The sequence below is a fragment of the Emydura macquarii genome, unplaced genomic scaffold (genome assembly GCF_026122565.2).
Source record: "Emydura macquarii macquarii isolate MOO-44397 ecotype Brisbane River unplaced genomic scaffold, CSIRO-AGI_Emac_v2 contig_1229, whole genome shotgun sequence".
NCBI classification, from domain to species: domain Eukaryota; kingdom Metazoa; phylum Chordata; order Testudines; family Chelidae; genus Emydura; species Emydura macquarii.
The window spans coordinates 676,432-689,375 of record NW_027131366.1 but is presented as its reverse complement, the minus strand read 5'-3'; the positions used below and the strand labels follow the sequence as shown (position 1 = coordinate 689,375).

The 12,944-nt window shown below is 43.6% G+C and overlaps 1 protein-coding gene across 2 annotated transcripts in view; it reads left to right on the top strand.

Annotated features, from left to right (window-relative positions):
* UNC79 (unc-79 homolog, NALCN channel complex subunit) overlaps positions 1–12,944 on the top strand; it is a 139,361-nt gene that overhangs the window by 26,769 nt on the left and 99,648 nt on the right. For both annotated transcript variants that reach the window (XM_067547041.1, XM_067547040.1), the window contains exons 9-13: positions 3,233–3,321; positions 4,465–4,505; positions 7,402–7,430; positions 8,696–8,925; positions 9,292–9,463. In XM_067547041.1, coding sequence (XP_067403142.1) covers positions 3,233–3,321; positions 4,465–4,505; positions 7,402–7,430; positions 8,696–8,925; positions 9,292–9,463 — 561 coding nt within the window. The remainder of the gene's footprint in view (positions 1–3,232; positions 3,322–4,464; positions 4,506–7,401; positions 7,431–8,695; positions 8,926–9,291; positions 9,464–12,944) is intronic.

Genomic DNA, 12,944 nt, shown 5'->3' with positions numbered 1-12,944 from the left:
CTGATATCTGCCTTGCTATGAGGGAGGAAGCAGCATATAAAATGGTCCCCGTCTTAAAGCTCATCCCAATTGGCTGGGGGAAAGGGGAGTCTTGTCCCACTCACTCTGCAAAGCTCTTGCTCCTGGGCCTTTAAAGAAACAGTAATGGGATTCCTCCCAAACACTGCTTATTCCCAGGATCATTTCCTCTCTCCCCAGAATCTCATTGGTCTTTCCATATTACACCTCCCAAAAATCTTAAAGGAGGCCTGTCACAGGGGTGCTCTACTCACCACTGGAGCACCTCTTTCTGGCCACATCTGGGGATTAACTCTGCCAGGCCAATGCCCCTTCCTGTGGTTGCACTCTGACATTCTCTCAATCTCGTTCTCTTGGGATTCAATTCCTCCCATTCTGAGGCTTGGTCCTCCAGCCAGGTCACTAGTTTTCCCCTTTTAGGGGGTGTTGCATTGTCAAAGTCTCTTAGGACCCACTGTCCCAGGCAGTCTTTTCTTTCCTTGCTCCTTAACGGAGCCACTTCTCCAGTGGCTGGTAGGGGAACCCAGGCCCACCCTCTGGGTTCCAGCCCAGGGACCCTATAACAAGCAGTCAAGGGCTGCACAATCCTAAACCTTACTGCTGTATTGCTGGGCTGCTTCCTACCTTGCCTTCTCTCACCCTGACAGTGACAGCTTCTGCTCTCTCTGCAGCCCCCTTCTGCTCTCAGCTACTGGGCTTTATACAGGCCCCTCCTGTTCCTGTCCAGCTGAGCCTTATCCCTAATTAGTCCTTGCTCTCTGGCTCCTCCTCTAGGTGCAGCCTAGGCAGTTAACTGGCCCACCTAGCCACCTTAACCCCTTCAGGCCTTGTGTGCGGTGAACACCCCATCACAGGGCCATGCCATGTGATTAGGGTGGGCTGACCTCTCTGCACTACTACCCTTAAGGTACAGCACCAAAAATGAAATCTCTGCAAGCTGCATGGAAACTTTTTAAAGACACCATAATAAAGGCTCAATTTAAATGTATACCCCACATTAAACATAGTAAGAGGACCAAAAAAGTGCCACTGTGGTTAAATAATAAAGTTAAAAGAAGCAGTTAGAGGCAAAATTGCATCCTTTAAAAAGTGGAAGTTAGATCCTATTGAGGAAAATAGAAAGGCGCATAAACTCTGGCAAGTGAAGTGTAAAAATATAATTAGGAAGGCCAAAAAAGAATTTGAAGAACAGCTAGCCAAAGACTCAAAAAGTAACAGCAAAAATTTGGGGTCACTGGACGATTGAGATGCTAAAGGAGCACTCAAGGAAGATAAGGCTATTGCGGAGAAACTAAATCAATTCTTTGCATAAGTCTTCAGAGCTGAGGATGTGAGATTCCCAAACTTGAGCCATTCATTTTAGGTGACAAATCTGAGGAACTGTCCCAGATTGAGGTGTCATTAGAGGAGGTTTTGGAACAGATGATAAATTAAACAGTAAAAAAGTCACCAGAACAGATGGTATCTACCCAAGAGTTCTGAAGGAACACAAATGTGAATTTGCAGAACAACTGAGTAGGTATGTAACCTATCATTTCAATCAGCTTCTGTACCAGATGACTGGAGGATAGCTAATGTGATGCCAATTTTTCAAAAAGGCTCCAGAGGCGATCCCAGCAATTACAGGCCAGTAAGCCTAACTTCAGTACTAGGCAAATTGGTTGAAACTATAGTAAAGGACAGAATTATCAGACACATAGATGAACATGATTTGTTGGGGAAGAGTCAACATGGTTTTTGTAAAGTGAAATCATGCCTCACCAATCTACTAGAATTCTTTGAGGGGGTCAATAAGCATGTGGACAAAGGTGATCCAGTGGATATACTGTACTTAGATTTTCAGAAGGTCTTTGACAAGATCCCCCACCAAAGACTCTTAAGCAAAGTAAGTGGTCATGGGATAAGAGGCAAGGTCCTCTCCTGAATCAGTACCTGGTTAAAGGGTAGGAAACAAAGAGTAGGAATAAATGGTCAGTTTTGAGACTGCAGAGAGGTAAATAGTGGTGTCTCCCAGCATTCTGTACTGGGAACAGTACTATTCAACATATTCATAAATGGAAAAATGGGTATACAGTGAGGTGGCAAAATTTGCAGATGATACAAAACTACTCAAGATATTTAAGTCCAAAGCAGACTGTGAAGAGTTACAAAGGGATCTTATAAAACTGGGTGGCTGGGCAACAACAAAACAAAATCGCTTGATGATTACCTGTTCTATTAATTCCCTCTGAAGCTCCTGGCATTGGCCATTGTCAGAAGACAGGATACTGGCCTAAATGGACCATTTAAATGGACCATTTAAATAGACCCAGTATGGCCGTTCTTATGTGCGTATGGGGACAGATCACCCTGTCACAGTGTCCATATCCAGATCTATGGCTGCCCTGTGTTAAATAGTGTAATGCATTTGCTCAAATGTGTTGCCATCTAACGGCTAACCCACAAGAGGGTAAAAGTCTCATCACTGGTGCAAGATAGTGGAGTTCCTCTTTTAGCTCTGGTGACGGAGGCCTGCATTTTGAGAGCCAAAGATCCTGGGTTCTCATCTCTGTGCCACATATGTGCTGTATAGACAGCAACCATGATGTTTGTATACATGCAGCATATAGATTTGTTATAGGAAACACTGCTGAGATTGAAAGATTCAGAATTCTCCTTTTTCTTGGCCTAAAAATATTGAGCTAAATTCTCTTGTATGAGAGTCTGTCTTTTAAAAAAAGAACTGCAATGACCATGAATTATAATACATGTAAGGACTTTAATAACTCATCCAGAGGTTATGGGTCTACTACAGGAGTGGCTGGGCAAGGTTCTGTGGCCTGCAATGTGCAGGAGGTCAGACTAGAAGATCATAATGGTCCCTTCTGACTTAAAGTCTATGAGTCTATGGGTAATATAACATAAAGACACACCTGTGTTACTATGTGTAGAACACTCCCATAGGCCCACTTTAAGTGAGAACGCAGAAAATAGGACTGACACTGCTCTCCTGTTGCACAGACTGATTCCCTGTTTTGAGCTTGTGTTTGGCAGAAATCATTTGGGACACAACACTGGCAGGTCTGAGTGCCTTCTGCAAGATGATGAATGCCCTCCACAAGCACTGACACCCGTGGATGGTCATTACCTTGTAACATTGGCTCTTTGGATTGTTATGAAACCAGAAGACTTTTATGAAGAGAGGAATTCATTCTATTCTTCCTGTGTGTTTCAGATGTGCATAGAACCTTCCTTGTCTGTGGCTTTGGGTGATAAGCCGCCTCCACTTTACCTTTGTGAAGAATGCAGCCAGAGGATTGCAGGGTGGGTAGTCTAAAAGTCAGAAATGAAAGATGATCATGAATAGTCAGTTAAAAACAGTGACATACAATGAATGTACAGTTCTGGATTCTAACACCCTCACTCGTGAATAGAATCTTACTCCACAAATAATTCTTCTTAAGTTAATGGACCCACCTTTAAAGTAAGTTGCTACTTAGTATGAGTAATTGTATCAGAGTCTGGCCCAAAATGAACAGTATTTGCTTGTAGTTTTGCACATTAGTGAGTCTTAAAAGTAAGATTTGTGAATGATATGATTTTATGTTATGAAGCTGTACCCTTTTTGCACAAGAACAATGTCTCTCCTGACCTGTCATTAAGAGTACTGAAGTGAGATCTCCTCTTGCTTTTAGGCATCATTACTTTTATGGAAAATGTACTTCAGAACATTCTAGTGTATACCATTAAGCAGTAGCAGTAGCTTAATGATCACACTAGTGAAATGCACACAGAAATGCATTCTCACATGAATTATCCTCGCATTTTAAAATTTAAATTTAAAATTTAAAATTTGCTTGGAAACTTGTTAATTTATAAAATCCACTAATGAGCAATGTGTTCCCCAATAATTAGTTTCCCAATAATTAGTGCAAATGAATGAGGTTCTGCTTATTTCAGAAGCTATTTTTGACCCTTGTTTGACAGACACCTCTGTATCATAGCAGCTGCAGGGAAAAGTAATTAAATTTCACAGAAGTCACCTTGATTTTGAAGTTATCTTTGATTTTAAGCTGCAGGGGAAAGTAATCAAATTTAATAGATGCCACGGCTTCTAAACAGATATACGGGTGTATGGAACAGTTAGTTTTCCTTTTTCTAGCACTGTCTGTCTAGCACTGTTCACTATCAGTTTTTAATCTGAGGATATACAGAACACAATGTACTTTCACTTGCTAAATTATTTTCAAAGTAATATTTGAAAGCCTTGAACTGTGGACAGATATCAGCACAGTGGTAATTTGCAATCAATAGGGTATAACAAAGAGAGTTGATTTCAAACAGCCCGCTATTTATTATGCGCTATTTACAGAAAAGCTTTTTTCAGAACATTGTAGATCACTGATGTTTCTTTTATGCAAAAATAAGATAAAAAGGGATGTTAATTAAATATCTGAATTATTTTAGGGACCACAGTGAATGGTTGGTTGATGTTCTTCTGCCACAAGGTAAGATTTACTTTAAGGAAGAATAACAAGTAATTATAACTCTACAATCATAAGTTTATTTATTTTTCTCTGTTATCTGAGGTATTGTATTATACTTTCAAGAAAACCACACAGAATCCTAGAAAATAATAATCATTTATACTTAAATGCTCCTTAACATCTTCAAAGTAGTCTGCAAACATTAGCTAATTATTATTGTTACGAATCATGTTTATTATGGTAGTCCTTAAGGGCAAACCAAGAGAGAGGTCCCATTATTTTAGCTACTGTACAAACATAGAGTAGTAGATAGTCCCTACCCTGAAGAGCATCCAGTCTAAATAGACAAGACAGACACAGGCTGAGGGAAGAGGTAGAACACACAAGCAGAGTAAACACTGTGTTGGCAGCAAACATCATGTTAGTTCTGCCATTTTAGAGGGGGTGGGGGTGGATTTACTTAGGAGGGGCAGCTAAATGGAAAGACAAAGGAAGGGAAAGCATGAATGGGGCAGGGGAGAAGAGGGTCTGAAGTGCAGATGTGGAGTGAAGCTGAGGTGAAGAGAATGTGAAGGAGAGGGGGAGGAGGATGGGGTATGGAGCGCACAGCCAGTCAGCACAGGGCAGAGAAAGTCCAGACAAAGTAGAAAGTTCTCTGTATGTCCAGACGTCAAAGGTCCTCCCTGTTTTGGCTATTTCTGTCCCCACCAGCTGCAGTCCCTGGCTGGCTCCTGCCTCCTTTCTGTATTCTCCCAAGCCCCCATGGTAGGCAGAGGGGAGTCACCACCTACGTCCCAGTGCCCCCAGCGTGGAGTGGTCTCCCCTGCACAGTCCTGGGTGCAGAGGCATGCTGGGGGAAGGGTGGCTCTGGGTGGGCCCCATTTTGGTCCATCTCCCCAGTGCAGCAGTCGGAATTGCCAACTTCAAGAGATCAAAAATCATGAGTCGGACTCCCAAAAATCATGAGATTAGTCCCAAAATCCTAACATTTTAAAGAAAGATTATATTGTGTTTTTAGGTCAGTCTTGTGATTTTTGAACTCCCTCTGCACATTCTTAGGGTATATGCATGTGACAATTAGTGTTGGCCACTAATTCCCACATGTACTGGATAAGGTGATTTTTGGTCCCTGCTGCAGGAGCTCTCAGCCCCACATCTGCCTGTCTCCTGCCCAGCAATTAATCCTGTCTCCCAGTCCCCCATCAGTTCTCTCCCCACACAATCCCCCCTCAGTTCAGTCCCCCAGTCCTCATCATCACCACCCCATCAGTTCACCCCTCCTACCCCATCAACCCCCACTGCCCTCAGTTCACCCTTCCAGCACTCACCCCATCTGCTCAGAATCCACCATCAGTACAGACCCCGGCCCCATGAGCCCCCACCCTCCTCACTTCAGCCCCCCTGTTACCCTCACCTCTGCTCCTTAGGGTTCTTCACCCTTCCCAGGCCTGCAGTGGAGTCCCCTCTCCTACTTCCCAGGCTGGCAGCAGAGCAGCCACCCAGGGCTGACAACTGGAGGCCTGGCCACACCTGGGACAGCTGACAGGATTTCTAAGTAAAATTAAGCCTCACTTTTAGAACTTTCAAATGTCAGGATTTTTTTTTCAGTTGATGCTTATTTGAGGGTTGCCCTCCCTCCCCCATCTCAGATTAAGTTTCTTTTCCCTATTGTGGTGTAGCCAGCTGTGTCTTGTTAGTTTGATAGCTTTGTTCATCTGATATGGAAGTGAATTCTCATTGTCTTTCAAAGTACTGTGGAATTAACAGCTCTGTAGAGAAATCACATTCCTTTGTATAGGTGGGGTAACTTCTATTTGACTGGAAACACATGATTTGTGCCAATCCTGACATTTGAGAGTTCTCTTGTGAGATTATGAGTGAGGCTTAATTTTTCTCAGAAATTGTGACTCTCGTGATCAATTCGCAGGAGTTGGCATGTCTGAGTAGTCCTTTCTTTGGTTACTTCAGGACCTCGAGTCTCTTGCATACACTATAGTTTTCAGCATGCAGCAAACTAACTTGGACCCAAGCAGCCTGGCATTGGTGCTGAAGTATTGCATTCTGGGACATGTAGTCTTTGGGATTGATGCATCCAGGTACAAGAGAGACACCTGTGGCTTACATTTAGATTTCAGTGGCCTGCATTTTATCAGCCCTTGTACCCAGGTGTTTAGTACGACTTGCTGGTGGAGAGAAAGGGGCATTGGTTTAAATTCTACTAGGATAGAAAGTGAATGTAAATATGAAGAACTCCCTAACTTTGCAGGGTTTTTTTTTTAAATAGTTTTTAAAAAATTTAATATTTTAGGTATTTTGACAATTTTTGAGTCTTGGCTGGATTTTATTTAATTTTCTCCCACCCCAAACACCCCATAATATTCACACCCCTGGCATCTCCGTTCTCCTCAGTAAAAGGCTCCCCTGCACAGCCCGAAACACACGGCATTTGGAGTCTGCAGAAGAGTGTGGCTGGGAGTCAGGGATTCACGCTCCATTCCCCCAGTAGTATCCCCTAAACAGCTCCCCCCAGCTCTGTTAGTATCCCTCAATCCCAACCCGCAGCCCCCTGTTAGCCCAGGGGAGAATGGCTGCTCTAAGGAGGCGTAGGGGACCCCCTCTGAGATTCCACTGTCCAGTATAACACTCCTAGGCAGACAAAACTTCCATTCATTTTAGTGGGAATTTTTGCCTATAGCATTTGGCCCATTGGCTGCGTACAGTCAACATAAATCAACTGATGCATTCCAGATATAAGTAGGGAAACCTACCATATAGCTGGAGGAAAATGATAATATTTGGAAAGTCAAGTCAAATCCTGGAGGCTCTTTTTTAACAAACTCGTTTCTCCTATGGTTGCTGTGGTAAGGGAGAAAAGTGGTAGCACTGTGTTGATATTTTGTATACCTTCCCCTTACAGCTGAAATTTCTGCTATATGTCAGAAGAAGGTAAGACTAAGTTATTTGTATGATGGAGCATGATTTGGTGTGTTTGTGCGTAACTTCATCCCATTACTGTGTGGTATAATTTTTGCCATCTGAAGTTTTCTCATTAAGTATTCATTAACACAGGTGATTCATTAAAGGTGATTTAGCAGTGAGATTTTTTTTTTCCCCATATTGCTGCAATTTGACTTTTGATTTATGATGTCTCCATCAAAATGATAGCTTAACAAAGCAGGTTTTATTGTGCAATCGATCTAACCAGTCTGTGTATAATACTATTTATAAAGAGGAGAGTATGAATGATTAATTTAAAATCCAAGCATTTTATGTATTCTGGGTCCAAATACCAAAGTACTGCATTAGTCTTTAATTAGGCATGACTCCTATTATAGTCAGTATATTTTTGCTTAAGTAAAGACCAAGTCAGTCATCAGTATTGGACCCTACACAGAATACCGACAAACCAATCTGCTTGCAAAACATACTAGCAGAATTGTCTTAATAATAATTTAATAAATAATAATAATAATTTAATAAATAATAAATATTTAAGGTCTCATCTGCTAAAGAAAGCTTATACAGTGAGTCAAAATCTCAGCTGGTGTAGACTGGCATTGCTCGGTTGAAGCCAATTTGTATTTCAAAGAAATTTTGAAAGTTACCCATAATGAAATGGATCCTCAGTTGGTGTAAATTGGCATAGCTCCACTGAAGTAAATGAAGCTACATGGATTTAAACCAGATGAGGAGCTGGCCCTGTTATGTGTAACTTTCATAGATTCTGAGCTATAATTAGGGAGTGAGAGAATTTTGCAGGACACAAGTATTAAACATTCAATGAGGGGAACTCCTTTCACTTTCTGCATTTCTAGTTTGTTTCTAAGAATCACACTGTTATGAGAAATGAAGAGAATGCTCTGAATCTGAGCATGGGTGAACTGAGAAATAAATTGGGTACAGGTGAACTGAAAATTAGATGCTGTTATTACTTTTAGAGATTGGCCCCAGCCAGAAAGTTGAGGTTGTTGGCTGAGATGTTGATTTGGCCCATTCCAGAGAAAGGAGATGATCCATGACATTCAGGTCTAGGTATACATGTATCTTTCCTTGAAGTTTAGAGATGCTTGCCTCCAGGGGTATGTTCTGGTCCCATCTCTAGTGAATTTTAAATGCCAACGTGATAGCTAGCTCTGTTAGGTTTACTTTCATTTTTGTTTTCAGTTCCACTTACTGCCATATGTGGCATGATAAAATCTGTTTGTTTCCAGAACTGTAGCTCACATGTCAGAAGGGCTGTTGTCACCTGCTTCTCAGCAGGCTGCTGTGGCCGCCATGGTAACAGGCCAGTGCGCTACTGCAAAAGATGCCATTCGAACCATCACAGCAGTGAAGTTGGGGCAGCAGCAGAGACCCATCTCTATCAGACATCTCCTCCCCCAATCAACACGCGGGAGTGTGGGGCTGAGGAATTAGTTTGTACTGTTGAAGCTGTGATCAGGTAATGAGGCAACAAACACACCGGGTCAGATCCTGACCCTCACACATGTACTTGTAAATCCTCTGCAAGTCCCAGGACCAGGTTGTGATTCTAGTTTCATCAGCATAATCTAAAGTGACTGAAATCATGCTGGTGTAACAAAGATGAGAATCCAGCCCAGGGACTTGTGCACATAGGTCTGAGTGGCAGAATTTGGCCTTAAAAACTGGGACTTTATCTTATTTCATTATATTTTTTACCCTTCAAGAACACTGTGCACAAGGAGATGAATGAAATCTAATGCTTTAACCTGTAATAGTCATTGACCAGCTACCTACTTCCAGTGCAGGAAGCTGAATCGCTGGTCACATTCACTTTGTTTTGCAGCTTGCTGAAAGAAGCAGAGTTTCATGCTGAGCAAAGGGAGTATGAACTCAACCGCAGGCGGCAGATGGGCCTCTCCTCTTCCCATCATTCCTTGGACAACGCTGACTTTGATAACAAAGATGATGACAAGCATGACCAACGCCTCTTGAGCCAGTTTGGAATCTGGTTCTTGGTAAGAGTTCCTTACTGTTTCTCCCTTTCCATGTTCCCGCTTTCTGCATGGCTTCCTGTCATATCACTGACATCACACATACATTCATTTAGCTGAATTCAGTAATTTACAGGGACAGGACTGATCTAGTTAAATCGGTGCCATTTATATAATACAGGCAAGCTCTAAGGCCACACGGCAAATAAGAGGCAGAGCTGGGAGAAGAATTCAGATTCCCAGATTCTGTTTCTTGCTGTAATCATTGGACAAGTGTGCCTTTATATGATGTTACATACCATATCTTTGTAATTATTCTACACTGATATGTTTTACACAGTTTTTTTGGTAAAGGCAAAGGTAACCATTATTTTTTTCCAATGTGTATAACAAGTTTATAAGAGCTCAGTCTCTATTGCTTTCCACTCTCTTTGGGAACTTTTGTGTTTCTGCTAACACATCCCAGACAACATATGTTTCTTTGATATTATTGCTCCTTTCATTCTGAAGAATGCCACACCACAGATTTGATATCTTTATAATAAGGAAATACTTTAGGTTCGTTATTTCTTTTCTCATGATTTGCATTACTGGATAACGAGGAGTTTGTCTTGTTAATACAAATCTGTTTTCACTCTTTCTGCTTTTAACAGTCTGCCCATTTCTTCTGTATCAGACACAGAGTGATTATTAAAGTGCTCCCACAACTGTTCACATTCTCTTCTCTCTGTGTAAGAAGGTTCTTCCTTAAATTTAGTTTCCAGAAATTCAATAATAGTTTTAGTGACAAACATAACAGGAGCACTTCTGTGTGCACCAGAGTGGGGAATCACAGAATATGTATAATTTTATATATCATTTGATTTTCATTTGTTTTTCATTACTTCTCCATTGCTTGATGTCTTGCCACTTCACGTTTCCCAAAATAATTGTCTTTCTTCTTCACCATCCCCACTCACTTTTAAATCTATTGCAGTCTTGAAAAGAAGCTTTCCAGTCTCCTCTCTGCTTCTGCCAAGTAAAGCTCTGTGAATGTTTGCAACAAACCCTCTCAGTCCACATTTAAACTCATCCACTTTAGAGTTTTGTTTATTACAAATTTGAAATTCAGCCCATGTTAGTCGTTTGTGATGGTTCATGTTTGCTTGAATCTGTGCTGATACACTAGGCTTTTGGGGATTATCTGGATCTAAGTCATGGGGGATTTGCACTTTAAAGATTCTTTTAATCTGAAACCAGGTGAAACAGATTTTGATTGAGTGTCACTTTGAATTTTGGTTTGATTAAAACCTGCAGTTCAGAATGAAACTTATGAGGTACAAATTCAAAGGGACTAAAACAGATGCAAAGGTTTGTATTAGCGGCTATAACCACTTAAAGTATACTTCCCAGTGTGGGTAGACAGACACATGCAAGCTCTGCTGCAGCTAGTGCACTAAAAATAGCCATGTAGCTGGAGGCAGCACGGGTGGTGGCTCTGGATAGCCATCTGAGTATGTTGCCCAAGGACTCTCTGCTTTTGTCTTCTTTAATCCCTCCTGGCCCTTTTCACTTGGCCCCAGCCACATGTCTGATTACCCCCAGCATGCCCTCCTCCCACATCTGCCTCTGTGCCTTTTTTTCATGCAGCCCTGTATGTCTGGTCCCCATTCAAGACTTGGGCCATCATGCCTCCACCTTCTGTACCACTGAGTCCCTTCTCAAAACCCAGTTCTTCAAGGACATTGATAAACTACAGCCTTGATAGGCTGAGGGGAAATCCCCTCTAATTGGCTGTCCTTTCCCAATCTGGGAAGGAGAACCCAGATTAATTGGACAGCATAGGTAATTGGACAGCTCATTCCATCAGCCTGTGTATCAGACTAAGGTCTGTCCCCTGTCTCCCAGCTGGGTAAACAAAAGGGCTGAGCTCTGCTGGATCACTCAGGCCTTTGATTTCTGAGCATGCAGAGATGCAGCTCCCTCGTGACAGGTCTGCAGCTCCCCATATGCCTTATATCCCATGTATTTCTAACCACATGCCAGTATTCTTCTACTACCCCCATCCTCGCCATTTACCCCCGATCCACCATGTATTACTGACCCCTCCCCCCATGTTACTGTGGTCCTCCACCTGATCCCCACCATGTATTTGACTTCCAGTTGCTAATACCAAACCCTGGGGGCCCAGCTCCCTTTCTTTCTTCAGAGTCTTCTGGGAGGGACCCTGATGGGCTGTCCTACCCTCCTGGCTATAAGGGGTGCCCAGCTGCCCCTTCCAATCTCTAGTCTTCGGAGGGCCATCAAGAGGGGTCACTGTCCCCCAGCCAAACCAGAGAGAGCATGTAGGGATTGATCAGCAGGGACAGAGGGCAGGGACAGGACAGAGTCCTTCATCCGCCTTGCTCTGCTCACAGGCTGAGCCCTGCTGGCCTGGGAGTAGTGCCCACAGGGGTTTGCAGGCGGGAGATTTCTCCCTCGGGTGGGTAGGGGAGCCCTGCCCAAGAAGCAGAGGTGCCCCAAGCCTGCAGGGTGGGAACTGACAGGGCCCAGTGTGTAAGCAGGGCTGGGACATGCTGGGTGAGGGTAGAAGGAATATCTAGCTGCCCCTGAAGACTGATCCTGCATTGCTCTCTCTCTCTCTGAATTGGGGGAGGTAGTGATCTCCCTTGGCAGCCTCCCAAGGTCTAGAGATTGCGGGGCAGCAGGACATCCCCTGCAGCCAGGAGAGAAGGGCCAGGTACTGAGGTCTATATTCAGATGCTGTCCAGGGCACCCCCACATGATGTGGATGGCCCTGCAGGCACCCTGCATCAGTTTCCCACTGAATTCCCAGAATAATCTAGTCACAGCAAGATCTTCGCAACTATATTCCCCCTCTTCTGGGGTGTAACTTATTAACTAGCATTCAGCTCCCCAAATGACCCCTTTCTGCTCACCCCTCAGGTTTAGGGTCCCACAGTCCTCTTTGGGACTGTGTTGCCAGTCCTGGGTTCCCTGGCCTGTCGACTCTCTCCTCCGGTTCAGGGATTTCACTGCTCTCCTTCCTGGGGCTGTCCCCCAGCTGAGTTCTTCCCCCATTGCAGCTATGTGGCATCAGCCTGTCCCTTTGACCGGGTTTGGAGCCTCCTTTTGAGTCACCTGGCCAGTCAACTAATCGCTCTCTTGACCTCCCCCATGTGGGTCTAATAACACCAAGCCCCTGTCTGTGCTGGCTGGGGCAACAGGCAGCCTTGCCCCAGTCACTCTGCAAGGCTCCTAGTCGGAGAACCTTAAAGGAGCACTGGTCTAGGATAGCCCTGTACTATCCCTGTCCCCAACACTAACTGCTCCCCGACACTCTCTTCCTCTCCTCCAGTAACTACTTCATTTGCTTCCCTGGACACATGGAATGGCGTGACTACCTCCTTAAAGGGCCAGTACCCATTTACAAGGTCCCTTCCAGAAGGATGAGGAAAGGGGAGTGGGAGCTGGAGCCCTGGGGTTTGGTGTTAGGGTATGATGTGGGTGGACAAAGACATTTATG